The sequence below is a fragment of the Aethalodelphis obliquidens genome, unplaced genomic scaffold, assembly GCF_003676395.1.
Source record: "Aethalodelphis obliquidens isolate GAN/ISIS:26980383/991018 unplaced genomic scaffold, ASM367639v1 scaffold55, whole genome shotgun sequence".
Lineage (NCBI taxonomy): Eukaryota > Metazoa > Chordata > Mammalia > Artiodactyla > Delphinidae > Aethalodelphis > Aethalodelphis obliquidens.
The window spans coordinates 10765723-10793237 of NW_020837999.1; the positions used below are offsets into that span (position 1 = coordinate 10765723).

Below are 27515 nucleotides of genomic sequence, written 5' to 3' on the forward strand. Positions count from 1 at the left end.
TCCAGACCTCAGCCAGACAACACTTTCCCCAGATCTTAGCCAGGAGATTCTCTCTCCAGACCTCAGCCCGATGGCCCTTTCCCAGGACCTTGGCCAGGAGACTCTCTCTCCAGACCTCAGCCAGACAACCCTTTCTCCAGACCTTGGCCAGACAACACTTTCCCCAGATCTTGGCCAGACGACTCTTCCCCCAAACCTCAGTCAGATGCCACTTTCCCCAGACCTCAACCAGGCAACTCTCTCTCCAGACATCAGTCAGACATCCCTTCCTCTTGATCTCAGGCAGACATCACCTCCTCTAGATCTCAATCAGACATCCCACACTTCTGAATCTATTCAGTCATTGCCTCTCCCAGAACTTGGTCAGACTTTCCCTTATGCAGATCTTGGTCAGATGCCATCTCCTCCACCACATTCTCCACTAAATAACACCTTTATACCAAGAGAATTTAATCCACTGGTCATAGTAGGTCTCAGTAGAGATGATGGAGATTACATTGAAATTATTCCAAGGCAGAAGGAAGAGAGCAGTGAAGAAGACTATGGTGAATTTGATTTTGTGACCTATGATGACCCTTACCAAACTGATCTCAGGACAGACATCAACTCCTCCAGAAATCCTGACAACATTGCAGCATGGTACCTTCGCAGCAACAATGGAAACAGAAAAAATTATTACATTGCTGCTGAAGAACTATCCTGGGATTATTCAAAATTTGCACAAAGGTTTGGCCAGTTCTCTCCTTTTATATTCTCACTTTTCCACTACTGCTAAAAAAAAGTAATTACAGCAGTCTAAGGAGATGATTCTGGGCAAATTATACTAAGTGTAACTTATACTAAGTATCATTTAGTTTCCCTATTGCAACTTGGCCTATACTGTTTCCTTTGTCAATTCCAAGATTAGCTTCTCTACTTTAGGTGACATCTGGACAATATAAGAGCTATCACTCTAAGAAGTCTATGATATTTTGTAGTTAAATTAGCCCCCTCCTCTCTCTTCTTTTCTCATCACACATGTTCCTACCTCTCCTTCTTGCTCCAATGCAGAGCCCAACCTATCCATAGCTATAGACTAATCAATATGATTTCACTGAAGTTGGCTTCAAATCCAAATTTGTGATGTAGAAATCTCCTTTCGCAATTACTTATTTAACAAAACATTTTAAATTGTTTACTGATCGATATAAAGTATATAGCATCTTGGTGAAGATTAATTCAAATTCCATAAGATTCCAGTAGCAGAGGCCAAGGGTACAAAGTAGCTTAGAAACAAAAAGCAAGTTTATACCCTCAACTGAGCCATTCATTACATAATGATTTATCTTGATTTAAACTTTTGTTTTAACTTGGTTTATAGACTCACTCAGTCAATAACTCTTTAATGAGTACTTATTCTCTCCTAGGCATTGTGCTAAGTGCTGAGACTATAAAAGAGAATATAAACACAGGACTCCTGCCCTGATGGAACTTATGTCTAGTTGGGCAGGAAGATATGAACCAAGTGCTCACATAAATAAGTGTAAAAATTAACCATGATAAAGACCAATAAGGAAAGGTGATATATGGAGATATGAGAACTGGGGAGTCTGACTCTGGAGAAGCAGCATTTGAGCTGAGATCTGAAGATGAACAGGAGGTAGAGAGGGCAGAGCATTCTAGACAGAGAGAACAGCATGATGAAGGCCCTGAGGAAGGAGGAAGCCCTGAAGCTGAAGACCTGTGTAGCTGGAACTCAAGAAGAGGGTGGGTGCTAGGAAAGTGTTTGGCTAGCTCTGCAGAGATCAGATGCCACTAGGCTCTGTGAGCCCTGGGAAGAATTTTGATGTTTTTCAAAGAGCAATGAGAAACCCTTCAAAAGCTTTAAGCCATTCCTAGTTTACTGGAATGTGTCAGTTCCTTTCCCGAACCTTGTTACTTGCAGTCTTTTTAATGGAGGAGTTACACCAAGTGGCCCCCAAGATCTGCTGCAGCTCTAACATTTTAGGGTTCCAGCCACTCTTCAACCATAGAGTTGAAGGAGTTGATGCAGTTTTGTAAGTGGCCTGACTTATAACAGAGAGTTTTTAAGGGAGCCACATGCATTTTTAAAAGATAATTTTTAATTTAATTTTGCTCAAGTGTGGAAAGCCATATTGGTCTGGGTTCTATATTCTGGGGTGACAATATAGAGAAAGGAGAGAAAGGGGGACAAGAAGCAACTACAGATCCTCAGGGATATCATGGGGACCATGTGTAAAGTGTCCAAATAGAGCCCACAGCTTTTACAAAAGCTAACTGTTACACTACTAAAGTTAAAACCCAAGTGCAACTAGAGTAAGCAAACACAATGCATGGCGTGACTTACAGAAATTATTTCATTAATCTGATGCCTGACATTTCCATGTTAGAATTCTGTTAGTTTAAGAGACTTTCTCCCTTGACTTCCTATTTAGATGTAGCACCCATTACTATATGAGAATAAATAGTTTATCTAGGGATTTCTAAGCAAGTTACTGAGGGAATAAGGTTTTCCAGAGTGTAAAGGGATGGAACTAGTTCCTTCAAAATCCTATGTCCCATTCCAGATATGCAACCCATTTTTATGGCAACATTGTTTTGCTCCTCCCCACGTGTTCTGTGAGACTGTATGTCATGCTTAGAGTCTGGAAGAACGGGGTTAATCCGGTAGAAAGGCTAGAAGGAAGGCAGAATGGGATTCTCTGTGGATGGCTCATGTTGTGTAACAAATACTATGAGACTGAGGGATGAGCTTTTGGCCTTTTTCCCAGACTCCTGGGAAATTTAAGAGTCAGTAGGAAAATATGATGTGCTCTAGCTCCAGACTGAGCTGGTGAACTACATGAGGAATACTATGATTTAGCAAAAGCAAATGTGGGAAGAGTGGCTACTTTCCGAGTATAAAACACTCATCCATCCAGTGACCTTTACAGGCGTGGCCCTCTCAATCAACTGACTCTTATCATCTGCCTGTCCTGGCACTGTCCCATCACATGGCTTTGTCTGCTTGTGATATTAAAATCTGCTATGTTAATATATGATTATGTTTGTCATTCATTAATACATTAAATAAATATCTGCTTACTATGTGCCAGATAACTTGCTAGGCACTAGAAATAAAAATTATAAGCAAACGAGGCACAATCCCTAACCTCTTGGGGCTTTCACCCTAGTGGTAGAGTCAGATATCAATAGATAATCTCATGAATAAATGATATATAATTTACTACATATACTATAGAAATATTATAAGAATACTACAGGGATTTACTATATATACTATAGTAGTAGTATAGAAATGTGAGGAATGCTAGAGATTTGACCCAGTCTAAAGGATCATAGGAGGAGATACCAAGAAATGATATATGAGCTGGGAGTTGAAGGATATTTACTGGCTTGTGGTTTTAGTTATTTATATTTTAATTCATTTGTTCATCAAATATTTATCAAATATCTTCTCTATATACTATATTCAGAAACAGAGATAATTTCCTAAATTCTTGAATGGTCTTTAACTTGTTCTTTTAAGCAAATGCTATTATTATCATTTCAGTGAAGACACTGATGATGTTTCAAAGGACACCATATACAAGAAAGTAGTTTTTCGAAAGTACCTTGATAGCTCTTTTAACAAGCTTGATCCTCGGGGAGAGTATGAAGAGCATCTTGGCATACTTGGTCCTATCATTAGAGCTGAAGTGGATGATGTTATCCAAGTAAGTCATCTTTTGAGCATTGCTAAGATCATCAGAGGAATTTCCACAAGCACCAGAGGGTTGTAGAGATGAAAGTGGCAAGAGAGCTATGGTGACTTATTTATTTTTCAAAATTAACAAATAACTACATTTCTTTTCAAAGACTGCTTACCAAGTAACTTGCCACTCTTCAAGGAAAAAAAAAAAGATCTCATAATTTTATTTCTCCCTCTGCTAAGCTCCTGTTCATTCTATATGGGCCAATTCCATTGCTCCTAAGAAACTTTCTTTAATTCCCCCAACCTCTCCTAAACATTCAACTGAATTGCTTCTCCCAGGCATTCCCACCTAATCCCATTCATACTTTGTTTACAGCACCTTTTGTCTCCAGATTTTTAACTTGCATTCCCATGTGCAATCTCTCTAGCCAGTAGGTTGAAACCTTATTGTGAGTAAAACCCAAGCCTCATTCATTTTCAAATCTGTAGCACCTATCTTTATCATTTCATTTGTAGATAATGTCAATACTTTTGCTTTGAGCCTAAAAACAAACCTGTTTTGGTGTTTCTGGAGTAAACTACTTAGGCCCTGTCTCATAGGATGGTTGTAAAATTAGATGAAGTAATATACGAAAGTTACTTTGCGATTCTAAACATTCAATATATCTTAGGTTCAATTTAATAGCCATCCACTTTGGCCCATAATGCTGACATTTTGGGGGCTTTATTAAACGTAAATACATTTGTGAACCATTCTTTTTTTTAGGTTCGTTTTAAAAACTTAGCATCCAGACCATATTCTCTTCATGCCCATGGGCTTTTCTATGAAAAATCATCAGAGGGAAAGACTTATGAAGATGACTCTCCTGAATGGTTTAATGAAGACAATGCTGTTCAGCCCAACAGCACTTATACATACGTATGGCACGCCACTGAGCGATCAGGGCCAGAAAATCCTGGCTCTGCCTGTCGGGCTTGGGCCTACTACTCGGCAGTGAACCCGGTAAGCATGGCCATCGAAAGTTTTTCTCATTTCCCCAAACTTATAACCTGAGTCCATCAAATGGAAGTGTCACAATTATTTCTTAGTAGATATCTGTCTTTCCATGAGGAATGTGTAAGGATCATGGTCAACAGTCGACAGCTACCGTAATCAGGGACTATCCATGCCGATCTTCAGATGACGGTGAGAAGCATTTGTTCAGTGGAAAGGAATGAGGAATACTTAAAAGGTTGGCCCTAGTTAGAGTGACTACCTTTACAGAAGAAGATGTTTATCTGCAATTTCCTTGAACAAGTATTAGCTTTCTTCTGCCTTTTTTTTTTCTTTTTTAATAAAAGAACTACAAAATCAAGACTCCCTCATTTCGAGCATGGTAGAGAGCATAGACTTAGATTTCAATTCCTATCCTGTCACTGACTGTGTAGCCCTAGGAAAGTTACTTGAGCTCCCTCAGCCTGTTTCCAAAGTTAAAAATGAGATAACAGTATATAGCATATATAGTAGGCACTTGGTAATATTTGTTCAATAAATGAATTTATTTTTTACCATATAGGATTGTTGTCAGAATTAAATAAGATACTATAGGCAAAATATTTAACATAGTAGATGCTCAAGAATAGTATTTATAATAGTATCGCTATTATTATCATCATTATTATCATTACTACCATGTCGAAACAAAGGATTAATCAGAGGAAGTGACTATGAGTATCACAGAATTAGATGATCAATATCCAGGCTTATTAAGCTATTCATTTATAATCTTCAAATTCAGAGCCTCTGAGAAGGTCTCCTCTTCAATACGATCAGTGATTGTCAGAAGGGCAAAGAAAATCTTGAGAAAGAGATAATACGTGCAATTTGCTCTTACTATCTTCCAGGAAAAAGATATCCATTCAGGCTTGATAGGACCCCTTCTGATCTGCCGAAAAGGAACACTTCATAAGGAGACCAACATGCCTGTGGACATGAGAGAATTTGTCCTACTTTTTATGGTCTTTGATGAAAAGAAGAGCTGGTACTATGAAAAGAAGCCCACGAGGTCTTGGAGCCGCACATCCTCAGAAGTAAAAAACTCCCATGAGTTTCATGGTATTTTCCTCTGACTTTGATCTAGTCTCTGAACCTAATCCCTGGGTGATAGTGATTCCTGCCCATAGGTCTTCCCAAAATTAGACATGAGATGCTTCTGTGGAACCAGGAGCTCTAACTGACACCAGGTCCTTAAATGTCTACGAGGGCTGATGTAACCTGGCAGGTGACACTGCAGGTGAAAGAGAGGATACAAAATCTGAAATCTAAAAGATAGCTCACAAGGCTGCCGCAAAACCAACCCAAGCAAACCAACAAAAAAGCCAGTGTGCTTCGGTGGGTAACATAAATTGGAAAGGAATTAACATCATTCTGCAGTTTAAACAGTTCATAAAACTGTTTCTTGATCTCTAAAGGATCAATTATTTATGTAGAAGTGATCACACGTACTTTCAAAATAAGAATGACTGTAACATTTGTAGCTCTCAGCAGTTCCCAGGCGGCACCCAAAGCATATGTGGAGAAAATGATGTAGGAAACTGTGTAGCCAGCTAATGGAAGAAGAGGGCCAAGAGAGCGTTTGGGTGGGAAGAGAGGGGAAAGCATATCTACTCTGAAGTCCATTCAGGAACTTTGTCTGTAAATTGGCAACCGAACTACAGTTTTAGAGAAAGGCAGAATTTAGGATTTGGTGAACAGCAGATAGAATGACTTAGGGATCAGAGGACAAATGAAGACCCTGTTTTCAGAGTTTGATAAATGGAGGTGATTTCTATGAGATTTCTGATCAGGAAGGTCCTGTGCTTTGGGTGATGGGTCAGTCATTCAGTGTAATAGGAAAGAAGAGGCTTCAGGAATAAAAAACAAAACAAAAAAAACCATTATAAGCAATATCCAGTTCACTGCCACCTCCTCTCCCCAGCCAGTCATCAAGGCTAAGTCGGTCTATGCTCCCTCTCCCACCCCATTTATACACTCAGGCTACCCTTTTTTAGCTTGTTTTCCTCATTAAACTTCTGTAAGTGTGGAATACAATCTGATCTCACCTGTAAAAACACTTTGGCGTAGAGGAAATATGATTTACAATCTGCTCCAAAACCCCACCCTCTGGACTCTGCTTATCACACAAGGTTAAGAAATTCTATTAAGCAGTCTAGAATAGAGTCAGTTGAGAGCTGCCCCACAGACTCCAAGCAGAGCTTTCTTTTCTCTTCTCCTATAATCTCTAGGCCTTTCAGCCCAGGGTGCTTGGTCTCATGGGTAGGAAGCATCCTCTGAAAATCTCTCAACCTAGTGAAAAGTACAGACTGCAGAATCAGACAGGCCCATTTTGTAGCTATGCCGTTTACTTGCTGAGTACCCTCGAGGCCCTGCTTCCTGATTCTTCAAAGAAAGCGTAAAATGCATCCAGTATAGTTTGAGTTTTAAATGTATTGTCGTCTAAATCTCTGTAATTTGGTAATCTTCCACTGTAGAACTTATCAGGGTATTTGATAAGCAGACCACCTATGCCTGGCCTCTGCAGTATACACTGAGTAAATATGTGTTGGATTAGTAAACAAATGAACTTTATTCACTCAGCTCAATTTATCTAATGTTTACTGAGTGCCTACTCTGTTGAGCGTCTTCACTTTTGTATCCTGATGTAATGGTTTAGCAATGCTGACCTAATAACCACTGGAGATACCTTTTACTTTTAGGAGATGTATTTCTTTCATAGAAACTAAGATGAGGAGGTGAGGCTGGTGTTATGAGTATCTAGACAGGTGCTTTCATATCTGATATAATTTTAAGAGAGCCAAAATGATCTCAACTCTTCTCCCTCCAAAAATTCACTTGCCTGGTTCCTGAAATTCCACAGTAGTCCCTTTAACTTTAGAAGAATAAACAACAGCCACCACCACCACCAAAACTTCCCTCACTTCAGTCCCAATTAAGTACGTGGTAGCATTAAGCTTTATCATTAAAATTTCGTATGCATTCATTTGTTAAGGTGATCAAGTTTATCAGATGCTTAAAACACACATATTTCAGTAAGGAGAGAGTTGATAAAGTCTGAGAACCCTAGACATCCAAGCTGGGAAGGGGGCAGAGGAGCAATCAGACAAACGAGAGAATATACATGAATGTCTAAGGCTGGTGGGTATAACAAAGATAAAGACCAACTTCCTGGGCTTCCCTGGTGGTGCAGTGGTTAAGAATCCGCCTGCCAGTGCAGGGGACACGGATTTGAGCCCTGGTCCGGGAAGATTCCTCATGCCGCGGAGCGACTAAGCCCATGCGCCACAACTACTGAGCCTGCTTGCCACAACTACTGAAGCTTGCGCGCCTAGAGCCCGAACTCTGCAACAAGAGAAGCCACTGCAATGAGAAGCCCACGCACCACAACGAAGAGTAGCCCCTGCTCGCCGCAACTAGAAAAAGCCTGCGTGCAGCAACGGAGACCCAATGCAGCCAAAAATAAATAAATAAATAAACTTTTTTTTTTTTTTTTTTAAACTGACTTCCTAATTTTGCCTGGAACTATCTCTGAATTTAGGAGGCCTTAGAGTGATACACTGCATATCCCCTCACTTACCCTCTTTCCTCTAATGACTAGAGTTCACTTATCTGCCCACATTAGTCCTTACCCTTTTCGTAGCCTAGGAAAATTCATACTACAAATATAAAGAATAAACGGATAAAGCACAGAACAGGAAAAGTGTAAATCTGGGGAAAAGAGTGATAAACTGATTGGAAAGGGTACTCACCCACACTTCTGCAGTAGGCTGGTGTAGGAAGGAAAAGGTGGCTCTGTTTCAGCCTCTTACTGATATTATGACATATAGGGGGCCCCTTACTATGTCTGGGTGGGATTGGGCATGCAGAGTAATAAAGAAGACGGGTGGTGAGCGAAAGGCCTCATATTTCCTCTTTCTTGATGTTCACAGATTTTTGACTGATTGCAACTCTCTGTCTTTTCAGCCATCAATGGGATGATCTACAACTTGCCTGGCCTGAGAATGTATGAGCAAGAGTGGGTGAGGTGGCACCTGCTGAACGTAGGCGGCTCCCAGGACATTCATGTGGTTCACTTTCATGGCCAGACCTTGCTGGAAAATGGCACTCAACAGCACCAGTTAGGGGTCTGGCCTCTTCTGCCTGGTAAAGATCTCGACAATGAAAAGAGGTCCCTGTGACAAAATGGCGAGAGCAGACAATCTTAGCGTCTGTAACTCTTCCTTATTCCCTCCTTGTGCATCTCCTTCCAAAGGGGTTAAAGCATGGGCTCTGGCATGGATCCTGGGCAAAGCCATATTCTAAACCTGCATGCAGAATACAGAAGAGTCAGCTAAATGTCTGCACTGTTTGTAGCACCACACAGACTAAATGTGCAGCCCAGCATTCTTCTACAGAGATGCTCTGTCTACTGCAGATTCTTCCAAGCCATGATGTGTCACGCAGGCCAGGTCTAAAGCAGATTCCAAAATGAATCCCACGAGGTTCAGGCAGCTAAAGCTTTCTGTTGGGCGGAGATCAGAAACTTACCAGGATTTCGGGGTTCTTGAATTCTACTCCTCACTCTATCACCCTGATATCTTTGGGCAAGTGACTGTAGGAATCTGAATCTTAAACTGACTCATGAGGGGAAAAATATATTTTTAAATGATTATAAAAGCTAAAGAATAATAAAGGTATTTAAAGCTTTTCATATGCAAAATAATGATAAGGTTTAACAAACTACAATCATCAAAAAGGATTTTTACGTGCCAGTGAGTTGTTTGTAGGTGTGTATCGTAGGTGTGTGAGTGGAGGTGTAACTGCTAGATGCCGTTGATCTTCAAACTGCAGTGGGCATAATACAAATTTACAAAGCTGGTTAAAACACAGATGCTAAGGAGAGATTTTGCTCTCAGAGATTTTGATCTGATAGAACTTGGGCAGGGGCCCAGGATTTTTAACATTTTTTTTGCATTTTTAACAAGCAGCCTACCTTCCATAAATGCCATCTGAGAAGCTAGTCAGGGCAGTCCTTTGACAGGACTTTGGGTGGGGAGGTTGCTGTGTGAATCAGCCTCAGATGTAGGCACCCAAGTCCAAACGGGCCCGATTTAGTTAAGGATGGGGTAAACAGGGTCCTTGTTTGTTTGAAACATGCCAGTTTCTCATTAACAAAGCTATAAAGACCCACTCTGTTAAAATCAGGGGCAGAAAGGATTAGGTCAAACTCACTCCTGACTTTTCACCAAGTGTTACCAGATCAGTCATCCTTTCCATGAGCCTGCGCGTGAGAAGCTGGGGTTTGCTGACCCACCTAAATCTTCATACCTAATATCTGCATTAGAGAGTAGAAGGCTGGAGGTCTTTTTTTAGCGTGTTTGAGGAGGATGACCATCAGCTATTACTTTTTACTCACAATCTAGGAAATGGTCACATATTATAGTCAGCAGAATTTAAGTATTAACTGGCGGTAGGTAATGTTAAATACCAGAATGGATAATCAGAGATTTCAGAAATCTCACTCTTTCAGTGATTTTCTGAAACAATTTTTGTACATCTCTCTCTAAAATGTAAACTTTATAGAAAAATTGAAACATGGGGGAAGGATGTTTAATTTTCTCAGATAAAAAAGAAAAACTAGAGAAATGAAGAGAGAGAAAGGAAACATGTACAGTATTTTTGAGGCCCAATGACATATCATTTAAGGTTGCTTTGATAAGCTGTATTATATATGGGTTAACTTGTAACATTATATTTAGATAAATGAAAGTTTCTTTCTAGTAAGGGGTGCTGGAGATTTTTTTAAGTCCCAGGGCAATTTATTTTTAGTAAGTTTGTGTGTGTGATGTCATTGTTGTTTTGTTTTGATCTCTTTGTTACACCTGTAGTCCTGCCTAAAGAGAAATGGGTAACTCTTAAGTTATATTCTAAACCACTTGCAATTCAGGGATTTTAGGATTCTTTGGTGGTGGTCAACCAATGTTAACCTGTTAATCTTTGTGTATGCAATGTTGTCCTTTACTCTCTATTTTAGGTTCATTTAAAACTCTTGAAATGAAGGCATCAAAACCTGGCTGGTGGCTCCTAGACACAGAAGTTGGAGAAAACCAGAGAGCAGGGATGCAAACGCCATTTCTCATCATAGACAGAGGTATCATCCAAGAGCCACATTATTTTTTTTAGCAGGAGAGTGCCTGTCCCTAGAATATTACCAATTTTTAGATTGGAAATATTCAACTCTGAGAACTCTGACATAACAGAGGCATAATCTGTAGCAGTAATTTCTTTTATTCTGACCTATAGTCTGACTATACTGCAAACATCAGTTTTAAGCCAAATGGTTCAAACCAAAGGCATTCCCCTCATTTGAGGAACTAATATAAAGCATCCTCCTTCATGATTTGTGATCCATGGGGAAGTGAACATAAGAAATTCTCCAGACTCCCAGAGTAGAGGAGGGGAGAGAAACCAGGAATTCAACTGTGACCGAGATAGTCACTGAACTTGGCATTTCAGTATTCAAGAAACACAGTTTCCATCTGTCCATCCGTCTGTCCATCCAACCAGCCAGCCAGCCAGCAAGCCAGCATTTATTAAGCACCTGTTGTACCAAGCACTGTGTCAACATCCAGATAGTTCAGTGGCTAGTATTCCCTTCTTTGATCAGTATATAAATAACATTGTAACTTTCAGGTCAACTTTTGAGAACATAGTCTTATGAGGGATAGTACTTAATATTGTAAAATGGCTTATTTTAAGATACAAACAGATGGAAATCAATTTAAAAAGTATTTGCATTTCAGGATAAGTTGTTTTCCACTAGGGCATCACTAATTTTAATGTCTATGAAAGGACCAGTTCTTGCTAGTACATTTACGATTTTATGGTCAGACATATTTAAGTCAGTGCCACACAGGTAGGTGAAAACATCTAATTACTGACCCACTAGAGGTATAATCTACAGCCATAGAGATTTTACTTTATTATATATACTCTCTAAGCAAAAATTATTCATTGTTCTATTTTTTTGTAGACTGTAAAATGCCAATGGGACTAAGCACTGGTCTCATAGCTGATTCACAGATCAAGGCTTCTGAGTTTTGGGGTAAGTAGTAGCATCATAGCCTGTAAAAGGCACCTCCTACAATTGTGCTGCATACGGCCCGCAAAACTGTACATGACAACGCTGCCTATTGAATCCATGGGCCATTGCTCCTCTCTAGGCTTTTCTCTACCACAACATAGTAAAACAGCAGTAAAATATCTAATTACTGACCCACTAGAGGTATAATCTCTAACCGTGGAAATTTTACTTTGTTATATGTATCTTCTAAGCAGAAATTACTCATTACTCTGTTTTGTAGAATGTAAGATGTCAATGGAACTAACCGTGAAATATTCTAGCCAGATTCACAGGGTCTTATAGGCCAGGTATTACAATCCCCATTAATAGAGCCCTTTGCTGCATCAACCATGCATCTGTTCAAGAAACTTTTTGTTCACCCACTGTGCGTCAGGAACTCCTCCTAAGTTTCCTCTCTCTGCCTCAAACTCTTCCCAACATCAGAAGGTCAATTGTAAGGGATCATGAGGCTCCCATAAATTCCTCCCATGTCTTTCTGTTAGGCAGGCACACTAGGCAGAAACCATACCAACATAACTGAGAAAAAATAAATGTGACCTATATGCAGTAAAGGGGGTGGGTGGTAGTTGACAGCTGTCCAAGCACAGGCCCGAAACCAAGATTTCATAATCAGGGACTGACTTAGTAGCTGAGGCCCGTGTCAATGACCTGGTCTCCTAATTGCAACAGAAGTTCCTTGAGGAATCTGGTTTTCCACTGGGACTAAACTCACTTGAGAAATTGCTAGATGTTTTTTTTTTTTTTTTTAATTCAGAATAAATTTTTTTCTTCCTTTGGATTTAGGTTATTGGGAACCCAAATTAGCAAGACTAAACAATGGTGGATCATATAATGCTTGGATCGCAGAAAAACTTGCAGTAGAATTTAACCCTAAACCTTGGATCCAGGTATATCTTATTAACCTGATATATTAACCTGATAATATTTACTGCTACTGTTAATAGTAAAAATGTGGGGGTTTTGCTTTTGTTTTTGTTTTTTAGCAGCCCTACACGGATTGTGGGATATTAGTTCCCTGACCAGGGATTGAACCCAGGCCCTCGGTAATGCAAGTGCAGTGTCTTAACCACTGGTCTGCCAGGGGATTCCCTGTAATAATAAAAATGACAGTGATTTAATAATTTCTTCTTGTTGTTCTTGCAATGTTGTTAGGGGAAATGACAATTACTAGGTGCTAGGCACCATTCTAAGTACTTTACATACTCAAAATGAACCCTATGAGGTTATTTCTAGTAATATCCCATTTTACAGATAAAAAAAAACCTAATGCACAGAGGGATTAACTAACTTCCCAATGTCACATACACTAGGGAGTGGTTGAGTTTGGATTCAAGTTCAGGTACCCTGTGCTCAAATACGGATTGCCCCTAGCCATTTTATTAGTTTGTTAGGTGTTGGTTCTTTTTTTCTAAAGAAGGTTAGTTGTACAATGAATTAAGGCAGTGTGTGACTTGTTGACAAGAATGCTTCTGCTTAATGGCTTTTCTATATTGCAGGTAGACATGCAAAGGGAAGTCCTGTTCACAGGGATCCAGACCCAAGGTGCCAAACACTACCTGAAGTCTTACTACACCACCGAGTTCTTCGTGGCTTACAGCTCTGACCGGACAAACTGGCGGATCTTCAAAGGAAACAGCACTAGGAACGTGATGGTCTGTGTGCATTGTTGTTTCTTCCCGAGCCTAGGGTTATTATATCTTTTTTAAAAATACCTTTCTGGGTGTTATAAATACAAACGGCTTTCTTAGTGTCTTATGGAGGAAAGTGGTAAAATGAGGTGTATATATGTATTACAAATTAAAGGGATAAGCTTGACTTCTGAAATTCCAAAACTTCATAAAACTTGAAAAAAAAAATCTCTTTATAATCAAACTAAATACCCAGACTTCTCAGATTGGCAGGTGATATGCAGTACAGTAGAATATCTGGTCTTGTGCCTTAAAGAGCTCATGCTAAAAATGGGCCACCAAGAGTTTTGATTTTACTAACTCTTACATTTTATTTTGTTCTCTATTCCAGTGTAACTGAAGGAAATAATAGTGTTAATACCAGTAATGCTCTGAGGCAGTGTGATTCTCACATTTTTTTTTTGCTGCCATGCCTGAGGAGTGACTTTCCCCTGTTGGATCGTCCAGGGGCTCAGCCTATTTATTCCCAATGACCCAATTATACCAGTCCTAATTCTTCCCCTTCTCCCTCACCCCCCGCCTTCAAAGAAAGCTATCTGAATGCAAGGAGTCAGTCCACCATTATTACACTGATAACCTTGAATCATTTTCATTTTTTCTGTAAATCATTTACTATGTTACTATCTTCTATGTTATCATTTAGTTATTTCTAATAATAAATTATTTGCACTATACCTTAGAATAGATCATGAAAATCTTAAATTATGGTTCTTACCAATCAGTATTGGTGACAGTACACAAATTACAGTTAAAGTCCATAGTTTAAAGATTTTTGCATCTATGTTCATGAGGGATATTTGTGTGTAGTTTTATTTGTTTATACTGTCCTTTTTGTTTTAATATCAGAGTAATACTAGCTTCATAAAATAAATTAGGTAGTGTGCTCTTCTATTCTGTTTTCTGGAAGAGATAATCTAGTATTGGTGTTAATTCTTTAAACATTTGGTATAATTCACCAGCAAAACCAGGTGGACCTGGAGATTTGTTTTCTGGGAATTTAAAAATTACAAATTCAATTTATTTAATAGTTACAGGCTCTTCAAATTACCTATTTCATAGGGGTGAATTTGGATAGTTTGTGTTTTTTCAGTCAATTGGTCCATTTCCTCTAAGTTGTTAAATTTATGTGTAAGAGTTTTTTGTAGTATTCTCTTATTATCCTTTTGATGTCTGCAGGGTCTGTAGTGATATTGCCTATTCCATTTATGATATTGGTAATTTGCATCTCTTCTCTTTTTGCTTTGTCAGTCTTGCTAGAGATTTGCCAATTTTTAAAGATCTTTTCGAATAATTGGCCCTTTGTTTCACTGCTGTTATCTATTGCTTTTCTGTTTTCAATATTCCTGATATCCGCTCTTTTGTTTTAGTTCGCTCTTCCTGACACTGTTCTGGCAGGGAAATGGGATGGGGCACAGCCTCTTTACAGCCAGGTAGAGGTCAAAGTCCATTCCCTACGTGGCCTCCTCTGTTGACACCTGAGCTGGGACCCCTTCTCTTTGCTGCTGGTGGGGGATGGGATGGTATCCACTGACACTGCAGGAGTGGGAGCCTTATTAGAAGCTGGAAGAGATGAAGATCCTGGGTCTCTATTTGGCTTTCTCTGACAGAAACCCAGTCAGGGTGTTGGGGTGCCTCCTTACAGTCTCATGAGCATGGAAGTCTAGGCTCCCCAGTTGGCCTTTGCTTCTGTGGGTAGGGAAGGGGCCACAGTGTTTTCTATTCTATGATGTTTGCCTTGAAGTAGAATAATTGTTATCTAAAAGTTTTCTGTCTCGTTAGACTGCTCTTTTCTGGTCCTGAGGCTAGAGAAAGAAGGCTTTTGCTGGCTTTTTTTTTTTTTTTTTTTTTTTGTCTGCACCTATTCGTGTTTCCTGGTTCCTGGCTTCTTTACTTATAAGTCTGTATATGCAGTAAAAAGAAAACCCAGGGGACTCACCACTGTGTTGTTCCTTGGGTCCTGAGAACCCTAGCCAGTCTGCCTTTTCTCCACCTTTCAGAGTCTTTTTATGCTTTCAGTTGTGCTTATACCATCTTCCTGAAGTGGAAGTATTCCCAGGTATCTTTTAAGACCAAATTAATTTGATTCGGGCTACATGAAAACTTAATATTACCATATTAAATTGGATGAAAATTTTATTATAAAATCACCTTATAGAGAATTGTTATATAACTAAATTTTCCTCTCTTCCTCTAGTATTTTAATGGCAATTCGGATGCCTCTACAATAAAAGAGAATCAGTTTGACCCACCGGTTGTGGCTAGATATATTAGAATCTCTCCAACTAACTCCTATAACAAACCTGCCCTTCGATTGGAGCTGCAAGGTTGCGAGGTTAACGGTAAGGAACACAGATGCATTGTTTTCTAGCTGCCACTCAGAAAATCAAGATTTGGGGGGTATGGGAGAATGGGTAGAATGTTTAGTTCTCTTCACTTAGGCTCCTAGAAAATCCTTTGTGAAACAGAGGTTCCACTCAGGTAAACTCTCATTGTGATCTAGACTGAGACTGGTTCTGCCAGCCAGAGGGCAGGCTCTCTGAAGAACTCCTGGATCATATGGACACTGCCTTGACCCTTGAAAGAAGGGCCCTAGCGAAGAACGACCTCCATCAGCCCATTTTCAATAAGAACTGAGAGTCAAACTAGGTCTGACTCTTCCAAAGTCTTCCAGCCAGGTCACTCAGACTTTAATGTAATAAAAGTATCTAGCAACATTACTGGCATATATTAGGTGTTCAGTGAATGTTTTTGAAATATACATCTGCCTCCCAACTTCCTGAAACCTTCCTTGAACTCTGTATTCTGTTTCACACTCTATGTAGGTATCCAAGCCTTTTCTCTGTAAGCTTCTATTTTTCAGGGGATGTAATGTGACCTGTGGTATAAATAAATCTAGATAATCATAAATGGCCATAATAAAATTCTACTCTATATAACAAGATGCTTAAGGATTTTATCAACTCTTCTTCTTCTCCGACTCTTAAAGTGGTGCTTTCCAAATTTTTTCACTTCAAAGCACATATAAAATATAATACCTGTCTCACAGTCTGGGGTAAAAGGATGAAGCAATCCACCCTGGGACTGGCTGATCTAGGCACCACCTAGCTGCTCAAGGGCTGAGGGGGGAGGGAGAGCAATATACAGGCACACCTGTCCAGCAAAAATATTCTTCAACAAGGAAGGCAAAATAAAGACATATTTATACAATATATATGTATATGTGTGTGTGTATATACATATATACACACACACACATACAGGTACACCTAAAACTTGCTGTGGCACATCTGTTGGGGAGCTACAGTGCCTTCTCTCAGGGTAGAAGGAAGAAACCATGGCTTACAGTGGAGAAAGCTGAACCTTGGAATAAGTTTCTTATCAGCTGATAAGAAACTTGTAAGCAGATAACAGTACAATAAACTCTTGATATTCATGAGGGACATGGAAATGGGTATTTTGCCAATGTTCAGATAGCAATGCTATCTTCCACATAAAATGCAACTTTGGGGGATTTCTCTGGCAGTCCAATGGTTAAGACTTCGCCTTCCAACGCAGGGGGTGCATGTTCGATCCCTGGTGGGGAGTTAAGATCCCACATGCCTCATGGCCAAAAAACCAAAACATTAAACAGAAGCAGTATTGTAACAAACTCAGTAAAGACTTTAAAAATGGTCCACATCAGAAAAAAATTGCAAATTTTGATCAGGCAGGAAAACCTGAAACAGCTCTATAAGTCATTATCATTTTTCTTTCCATATGGTATGCGATGTAACTGGTAGTTTGTTCAGGTCATAGAGTCAAGCTACCCTAAAATGTGACATTCAACAATGTTAGTCTATTTAAAACCTCTATTTTCTATACAAGAAGTATTACTTTCTAAGATCTCTTCACTTTCTTGATGTTTATATAATTAGTATTAGCAGTAAGCTTTCTTCTTTGAAGCCTTTTTTTCATGAAGAAAGTAAGGTATCACTTCAAGAAAATGTCTGCATGATTTGCTAGCAAGAACAAAGTGTCACAGAGATGATGATGATGGGCAGTCAGCTGGGCTCACTCACTAGATATGTTTCTTACACTCACAGATCAGCTTTGTTGCCTGTGACATTCAAATTCATGCCTTGGCAAAATTCTAAAGGGTGTATCCCATGAATCACCCTCAAAGGGTTGGAAATAAAATATTAAATGTGACTACCAAGGTCCCCTATAACTTCTTCTTTGTAGCTTTTGTTAGAAGAAATAGAGTATGTTTTTATATACATAGATACTTTAGGAGTATTGTCTACCTCAAAGCAAAGAGCAAAGTTTCCATGACTCACTGAAGGAGGGAAATGAGTTTAGATGTTTAGAACATGGTATTTGATGTCAGACTGCCTGGGCTCAAAGCTAGTTTCTGATTCTTCTAGCAGTATTATTTTAGTCAAGTTACTTTTTCTTGCTGTGCTTTTGTTTTCTCGTTCATAAAATGGAGATATTTAAGAGCATTAAGTAATACGTGTGAAGCCTGAAAACAGGGTTTAGCACTTGGACAATAAATGTTCATTGCTGTGATGGTTGTTTTTGTCATTACTTAACAGTAATATTATTTCTTGTCTCCTCTGAAGTACAAAATGCCATGCAAGGAATATCATGGTATATAATTAATCACGTTACTTTTTTCTTGACAGGATGCTCCACACCGCTGGGTATGGAAAGTGGAAAGATAGAAAACAAGCAAATCACAGCTTCCTCAATTAAAAACTCTTGGTGGGGAGATTACTGGGAACCCTTCCTTGCCCGTCTTAATGCCCAGGGCCGTGTGAATGCCTGGCAAGCCAAGGTGAAATGTCCCCCGCAAATGGAATTCTCTCAGCCTTTCAGAAGAAAGCATAGGCCCTCACTACAGGGAACATGGGGGCCCTGGGAAGCCAGAGTATCATCTCCTGCTTCTGCAGATTATGATCCTAGGTCTGAGAACTAGGCTGTGTGCTGTCTTGATAGCTTTAGCTCGAACTTTGGCTCAGAGAGAAGTTATCATCTCTGTGGTCTTGATTTAGACTAGGGGTGGGCAAAATTTTTCTGCAAAGGGCCAGATAATATTTTAGCCTTTGTGAGACATACATTCTCTGTCGTAACTACTCAACTCTGCCACTGTTGCAGGGAAGCAGCCGTCAACAATATGTAAATGCATGAACATGGCTGTGTTCCAATAAAACCTTATTTACAAAAGCAGGCAGTAGGCCAGGTTTGGCCTTGGGCTGTAGTTTGCCAACTCCTGATCGAGACAACTTCCATTAGGGATAAATGACTTAGATTTGCAACATCTTGTCTTCTTTTTGCTCTCTCCAGAATTTAGCAATATTTTTCATTTTCTTAAGAGTGTCATTTAAATTGTTTTGTTCTCATTTTATCAGAACTTTGTAACATTCCTTTTGATAATTGGCAGCCTGATAAGATGCTGCAAAACCAGGTTTATAAATATGTGATCTAAGTTTTATAAACATCTCGCAGAGAGTTATATTGCCCTTGATATTAGCCCATTGAGTAATTAAGGTAACTTTTAGTTCTAGGGTAACTATTAATAATTGACTCATATTTATTTCATTCTTTGACTGACCTGAAAAATCTGAATGGCATCAGAAATCAGAACAGTCCAGTCAATCAACTTAATCCAGGTTCCCTGTTTTCTGTCCTCCTAACTCCCTCCCTTAAGGAAGCTACACTCCAATTCCCTGGACTCTGTATAGAATCCCACGTCCTAATCTTAAATCAAGCCACCAGATAAAGGAGGAGGGAATGGTGTGATGCAAGGGGAGCAAATAGAAGAGACTATCTGGGCCCAATACAGAGAGTCTTGGGCAACTATGTCTGTGCCTTGAGACTCATTTCTGGATCATCACAGAATCACAGAATGTTAGGAAGGCAAAGAGTCCATATTTTCCTTTTAAGTCCAAATGCAAAAGAGGTTAAATAATTTTAGCTTAGCCTGGTGGCAGAATCAGGAATCCCACTCTCCGGATAGACAGATCTATGCTCCTTGCACCATTTGAAGCAACCCAGGCACCCCATTTTGCAATTTTGCAAAGGGGGGAACTGAGACCCACAGAAGTTAAAGTAATAATGTTGTGTAACATTATATTGATTTAATTTCTATAATATAAATAAAATAAAATAAATATAACTAAAATAAAGGGACTTCCCTGGCGTTCCACTGGTTAGGACTCCGCTTCCACTGCCAGTGGCCTGGGTTTGATCCCTGGTGGGGGAATTAAGATCTTCAAACCATGCAGCACGGCCCCAAAAAAAAAGTTAGAGAGAGGGTATCAACCAATTCTTTCCCAGATGCCCCTTTAGACCTGTCCATGGTGTAACCTTATCATCCCACCCTCCATTTTACAGCCTTTTAAAAAATTTTGCCCTCTATATAATTTGCTCTTAGTTTTGTGATATAGTAAACGCTGCAAAGATAAAAGTCTAATTTTAATTTTTAAAGCTGTCATTTTAAATCTGGAATTTTAGGTCAAAACTATTTGTTTCACTTAACCTTCAATAGTATGAAATGTCATGTACAGGGTTTCTTTAGAGAGGTAGAAAATCTAAGCCAGACATATGCAGGTATGCACGCAGACTGAAGTGTCTCTGCCTCTTCGATGCCTCCAAAAAAAATGTACACTTACAAAGCTCCCCTAGCTAGCTATCTGCATTCTGTATCACTCGTACAACCTTGATTTGAAGACACACTAAAACACCACCAGATGTCGCTAGAGGGTGTTACAAAATTAACCAAAATTATCTAATACAATCATTTCAATTCGATTAATTTGCTTAAAAAATACAATAACATGTGACTACACATATACATACACACATACATACATATGTGACTACACACATATATATATGTGGCTATACATACATATGTATATACACATACAGACATGCACATATGAGTGATGTTGAGAAAATATATCAATATTCATTATTTCATACAGAATTGAATGAGACTATGGGGCATGATAAACCTCCCAAAGATGAAAATTAATCTCAGATTACTCTAAAACTCAATTAGTCTTTCTGATTCTCTTTCTGCAAGCGTCTATCATCAAATTAGGCATTTTGTTAGGCCAGAGACAGGACAACTACTATGCCACACCCAGCCCTGGGTGTCGCTTTATTAGGTCTCTCAGATACTACATTTATTTGAAATATCAGAAAAGAAGAAATTGGACTACTTCTCCTATTGGACATTAGCAATGGAAAGAAAAGTGGGGCTTTTCTAAAATAAGTTAAATTGGGAGAGGATACTATCTAATTCTCTCTCAGATAACTCTTCAGTAATATCACCATAGCATTTAAATAAACTTGCTTAAGAGAAAAATATTTACAGGTTATTTAGCAATTTAATACTTTTTCGTAAATAAAATGTATTTATTTGTTGAGCACCATCTGTGTGCCATACATCGTGGTGAACACCTGAAAACAAAACTAAGTCCCTGCCCTCAAAGGGTAAGGAACACAAGTAAACACATAACTGTTGTACAATGCGTGATATATTCCAAAAGTTTATAAACCTGCTGACAATAAACAAGAAGGAACAGGGAAGGATTCTAGGAGAAAGGGAATCCTCAGGGATGAGACAGAAAAGAAATCCTTCCAGCTCAGTGCATTTCTGAGTATCTTGGTCTAAAAAAGCAAAGGTTTTAATGTCAAATGCATTGTTCTAATCATTTTCATAGGCAAACAACAACAATCAGTGGTTACAAATTGATCTGCTCAAAATCAAGAAGATAACAGCGATTGTAACACAGGGTTGCAAGTCTCTGTCCTCTGAAATGTATGTGAAGAGCTACACCATCCAGTACAGTGACCAGGGAGTTGAATGGAAACCTTACAGAGAGAAATCCTCGTTGGTGGACAAGGTACAGGGGTATCTTGGCAAAAAGAAAACAATTTGAAAACTGCTATGATGAGAACAGAACCTCAAATTTGCAAATAGTTCTTTGTATTTGATAAGCATGCACTGACATGCGTCACTCTTTAAGTCTTCTAAGTCCTAGCTCTGTAAGTAGCTGGTCTTGGGACAGGGACCATGCACACTATCTTTCTGCTTTGACTGAGCCACCTATAAAAGAATGAGGACAAAACAGCAGCGGGTGGTGTGAAGTTTAATTAGCTCTGATTGAGAAAGATGGTGAAAGGGTTGTCTCAGCCTGCTTGGACTGTATAACAAATTACCATAGACTGGGTGACAAACAAAAAACACGTATTTCTCACAGTTCTGGAGGCTAGAATCCTAGATCAGGGTGCCAGCATGGTTGGGTTTTTAGTGAGGGCAGTCTTCCTGGTTGTGCTTTCGTATGGCCTTCCTCGGTGCGTGCACACACAGAGATGCCATGAGGGCCCTACCCCCATCCTAGCCCTAATCATCTCCCAAAGGACCCACCTCCTCGTATCATCCCATTGAGGATTAGGGTTTGAACACAGGAATTCTGGAAGGATACAAACATACAGTCTGTAACAGGGGTCTAGAAAACCTTCTACCATATTAACATTAGCTTGGATGTACTTGTTATTCATGGCTGATCACATACATACCCATGGCCATATACCTTTCAGTGTCATATTGTTATTCAAACAATTGTTATCCTTCCGAATGAGGAGACTAATTTCCTGCAAGATGAACTATTCCATTATACTCCTAAATTCCTAGTTATGCAGTTTTAAAATACTACCAGAGGCAAAGCTAAGGAGAGGAACCTAATATTCCAGGAATGGGAATTGGGCTGAAACCAGTAGGAGGCGCAACACAGGAGAAGGGGATGGACATTTATGCTCATCATGGGCTCAGCACTTAATCTCAGTTAATGGATTTGAATCTCTTTCTCTCTAAACCCCTGGGTTGTTTATTTGTTAGGTTTGGTTTGGTTTATTTCTCACTGTATCAAGATATCCTCATAGTAGGGCAAAAATCATTTTTATAAACAAATAGTGACTTAGCTTCTGATGTGTGTACATCTTGGGGAACTTGCTGGGGATGACAGAAACACACCTAAAACACAGTTTAGTTGATGATATAGGGCATATGACAAAAAGGATAAATAAAAATACATGATGTATTTTATTTTAAAAGTTAGTAATAGCTAACCATTTATTGGTGCCCATTATCTGGCACTTAATAAAGACGTGCATATGTTTACATACTCTTTAAAATCTTTACAACTTCTATGAGGTAAACTTTATTATCTCCATTTTGCCAATAAGGAAATGGATAATCAGAGACTACAAGTAATTTGCTCAAAGTCACATAGCTACAAAGGGGCTAAAGGCAGATATGCTTTTGCGGCTGCCCCACAGCACCATATCAGATTTCTTTATTTTTCCCTGTTCCAACTCAGATCACAGATGAGGTGATATCACTAAAGAGGTACGTCTGGAGTGTGAGTTCATAATTGATTGAGGATCATCTTTGTGATACTGTTGTATGTGTTCATTAATGCCCACAGTTTGAACTAAAAGGATAAAAAATTATAAGTTTTTCAAATTGAAATACAGTTGGTATACAATATTATGTTACTTTCAGGTATAAGATTTTTATACCCATTATGCCATCCTTAAAGATTTTCTCATATCTTGCTTTCAGATTTTCGAAGGAAATAATAATATCAAAGGACACGCGAAGAACTTTTTCAACCCACCAATCATTTCCAGGTTTATACGCATCATTCCTAAAACATGGAATCAAAACATTGCACTTCGCCTGGAACTCTTTGGCTGTGATATTTAATAGAATTCATTATTCTAAAAGATAGGAGGGACTCAAAGATATCAAACCATTTAGAGTGGACAATGTATTTTAGAGCTATTTTAAATATTAAAATTTTTCCACTATTTCTCTTTTTTCTATTAGAGAATAAAATTTTATATGTGAAACCTTTATAACTTCTTATAACCACTAAGTAAGATGATGACTATTATCTCTGCATTAATTTGAGTATAGATGGGAAAATATCAAGAACCAACAAGAAAAGGCTTATCTTTCACTGATTAAAAATGCTATATAAAGTAATATTCATGTAGTTAACATTCTTCATTATAGTTCTCAAACCCTATACACATTAATAAAAGAGATATTACTCTTTTAAAGCATTTATAAGCCCAGATAACTTTCATTCCTATATTTTTCTTTAAAAAAAACTATGATTTAAGAGTATAGGAAACAAACAGTATTTCTCAATGGTTTGTTTTTCTTGACAGTGGAGAGAAAAAGTCTTACTATATGAAACGACACGTGCTTAAAATACCCTATCTTACTGACACGATAATGACTTTTCTGACCCTCCACGAGTAAAGATACAAGTAAGCATGTTTTCAGTGGTCCCGCTGGACTTGTGAATCTGGCCTGGTCTCCCTTGGGACTGATTGCATATATTGATGTTCAGGGTTAGGGATCATTAATAGAACAGATCTAAAATAACCATGGGATGGCTGAACATGTAACCTTGGCTTCATTCTAGCTGGTAGTACATGGCACACTGTTTCAAAACACAGGCTCACCTACAGGAAAGTGAATACCTATAATAAAGAGCGTTGGAACCCTTGGCCCAAATGCAGCTGTTCTTGCTAGAACTGGCCCCTGGCCAAAGTGGCAAACAGTTGAAATTCTCTCTCAGTGCCTTTCTCTTTATGGCCCCAGCCTCCACCTCTCCCTTCCCCTTTCAAGCACTCCCTTCCCTGGGAACTTGGCATCTAATAATTTTACAGACATTGTGAGACTGAGAAGCCTTCTGGTATCCTCTAAGTCACATGGGAGAGACTCACTGGTGACGCTATCTATTTTAGTGGAACAAACCACCCCAAAACTTAGTGCTTAAAACAGCCACCAATTTATTATTTCTCATGATTCTGTAGGTTGACTGGGCACAGCTGGGTGGTTTTACTGCTGGCTTCATTTGGGGTCTCTAGCGAGTTTACAGTTAGACAGTGACTGTAGCCAGAGTCATCAGGAGGCTCAACTGACTGTTGGGAAAGCTGGTCCTCTGTCCCTCTCCAAGTAGTTTCAGATTCTCTCCTCATTGCATGGCTTCTTCACGTGGTCTGTTCACTTGGTGTCTCCAACAAGTGATCTAGACTTCTTATAGGGTGATACAGGCTCCCGAAAGCAAGTGTGTTCAAGAGGTAGGAAGCAGAAGCTGCCAGTCCTTTTTTTTTTTTTTTTAATAGATCTTTATTGGAGTATAATTGCTTCACAATACTGTGTTAGTTTCTGTTGCACAACAAAGTGAATCAGCCATATGCATACACATGTCCCCATATCCCCTCCCTCTTGAGCCTCCCTCCCATCCTCCCTATCCCATCCCTCTAGGTCATTGCAAAGCACTGAGCTGATCTCCCTGTGCTATGCTGCTGCTTCCCACCAGCCAACTATTTTACATTCAGTAGTGCGTGTATGTCGATGCTACTCTCACTTTGCCTCAGCTTCACCCTCCCACCCCACGTCCTCAAGTCCATTTTCTATGTCTATCTTTTTATTCCTGCCCTGCAACTAGGTTCATCAGTACCATTTTATTTTTTAGATTAGATATATATGTGTTAGCATATGGTATTTATTTTTCTCTTTCTGACTTATTTCACTCTGTATGACAGTCTCTAGGTCCATCCACCTCACTACAAATAACTCAGTTTCGTTTCTTTTTCTGGCTGAGTAATATGCCATTGTATATATGTGCCACATCTTCTTTATCCATTCATCTGTCAGTGGACACTTAAGTTGTTTCCATGTCCTGGCTATTGTACAGTGTTGCAGTGAACATTGGGGTACATATCTCTTTTTGAATTATGGTTTTCTCAGGGTATATGCCCAGTAGTGGGATTGCTAGGTCATATGGTAGTTCTATTTTTAGTTTTTTAAGGAACCTCCATACGTTTTTCATAGAGGTTGTATCAATTTACATTCCCATCAACACTGCAAGAGGGTGCCCTTTTCACCATACCCTTTCCAGCATTTATTGTTTCTAGATTTGTTGATAATTGCCATTCTGACCAGCGTGAGGTGATATCTCATTGCAGTTTTGATTTGCATTTCTCTAATAATTAGTAATGTTGAGCATCTTTTCATGTGCCCTCTTGGCCATCTGTATATCATCCTTGGTGAAATGTCTAAGTCTTCAGCCCATTTTTTAACTGGATTGTTTGTTTTCTTGATACTGAGCTCCATGAGCTGTTTGTATATTTTGGAGATTAATACTTTGTCCATTGTTTCATTTGCAAATATCTTCTCCCATTCTGAGAGTTGTCTTTTTGTTGTCTTGTTTATGGTTTCCTTTGCTGTGAAAATGCTTTTAAGTCCCATTTGTTTATTTTAGTTTTTGTTTCCATTACTCTAGGAGGTGGGTCAAAAAAGATCTTGCTGTGGTTTACATCAAAGAGTGTTTTTCCTATGTTTTCCTCTAAGAGCTTTATAATGTCTGGTCTTACATTTAAGTCTTTAATCCATTTGGAGTTTATTTTTGTGTATGGTGTTAGGTAGTGTTCTAATTTCATTCTTTTACATGCAACTGTCCAGTTTTCCTAGCACCACTTATTGAAGAGGCTGTCTTTTCTCCATTGTATGTTCTTGCCTCCTTTGTCGTAAATTAGGTGCCCATATGTGCATGGGTTTATCTCTGGGCATTCTATCCTGTACCATTGATCTATATTTCTGTTTTTGTGCCAGTAACATACTGTCTTGATTACTGTAGCTTTGTGGTATAGTTTGAGGTTGGGGAGTCTGATTCCTCCAACTCCATTTTTCTTTCTCAAGATTGCTTTGGCTATTCGGGGTCTTTTGTGTTTCCATATGACTTGTAATTTTTTTTTTCTAATTCTAATTCTGTGAAGAATGCCATTGGTAATTTGAAAGGGATTGCATTGAATCTGTAGATTGCTTTGGGTAGTATAGTCATTTTCACAATATTGATTCTTCCCAACCAAGAACATGGTATATTTCTCCATTGTTTATGTCATCTTTGATTTCTTTCATCAGTGTTTATGGTTTTCTGAGTACAAGTTTTTGTCTCCTTAGGTTTATTCCTAGGTATTTTATTCTTTTTGTTGCAATGGTAAATGGAAGTGTTTCCTTAATTTCACTTTCAGAAATTTCATCATTAGTGTATAGGAATGCAAGAGATTTCTGTGCATTAATTTTGTATCCTACAACCTTACCAAATTCACTGATTAGTTCTAGTAGTTTTCTGGTGGCATCTTTAGGATTTTCTATGTATAGTAACATGTCATTGGCAAACAGAGACAGTTTTACTTCTTTTCCAATTTGTATTCCTTTTACTTCTTTTTCTTCTCGGATTGCTGTGGCTAGGACTTCCAAAACTATGTTGAATAAGAGGGTGAGAGTCTTGTTCCTGATCTTAGCAGAAATGCTTTCAGTTTTTCACCATTGAGTATGATGCTTGCTGTGGGTTTGTCATATATGGCCTTTATTATGTTGAGGTAGGTTCCCTCTATGCCCATTTTCTGGAGAGTTTTTTTTATCATAAATGGGTGCTGAATTTTGTCAGAAGCTTTTTCTGCATCTATTGAGATGATCATATGGTTTTTATTCCTTAATTTGTTAATGTGGTGTATCACATTGATTGATTTGCGTATATTGAAGAATGCTTGCATCCCTGGGATAAATCCCACTTGATCATGGTGTATGATCCTTTTAATCATACACCATGATGTATGATTAAATACATCATGGTGTATGATTGGATTCTGTTTGCTAGTATTTAGTTCAGGATTTTTGCATCTATGTTCATCAGTGATATTGACCTATAATTTTCTTTTTTTGTGATATCTTTTGTGGTTTTGGTATCAGGGTGATGGTGGCTTCATAGAATGAATTTGGGAGTGTTTCTTCCCCTGCAATTTATTGGACGAGTTTGAGAAGGATCGGTGTTAGCTCTTCTCTAGATGTTTGATAGAATTTGCCTGTGAAGCCATCTGGTCCCGGTCCTGGACTTT

The 27515-nt window shown here is 38.9% G+C and overlaps 1 protein-coding gene across 1 annotated transcript in view; it reads left to right on the top strand.

The window, feature by feature from the left end:
* F5 (coagulation factor V) overlaps positions 1-23663 on the top strand; it is an 85448-nt gene extending 61785 nt beyond the window's left edge. Inside the window, 13 exon segments of the mRNA XM_027086377.1 lie at positions 1-726; positions 3554-3716; positions 4461-4697; positions 5579-5789; positions 8694-8873; positions 10744-10860; positions 11743-11814; positions 12637-12740; positions 13350-13505; positions 15736-15880; positions 18206-18357; positions 21254-21436; positions 23158-23663. The exon segment at positions 1-726 is cut by the window's left edge and continues 12 nt beyond it. Of these exon segments, the coding sequence (XP_026942178.1) occupies positions 1-726; positions 3554-3716; positions 4461-4697; positions 5579-5789; positions 8694-8873; positions 10744-10860; positions 11743-11814; positions 12637-12740; positions 13350-13505; positions 15736-15880; positions 18206-18357; positions 21254-21436; positions 23158-23301 (2590 nt within the window). The 3' untranslated portion in view covers positions 23302-23663.
* The last annotated feature ends 3852 nt before the right edge of the window (positions 23664-27515 follow it).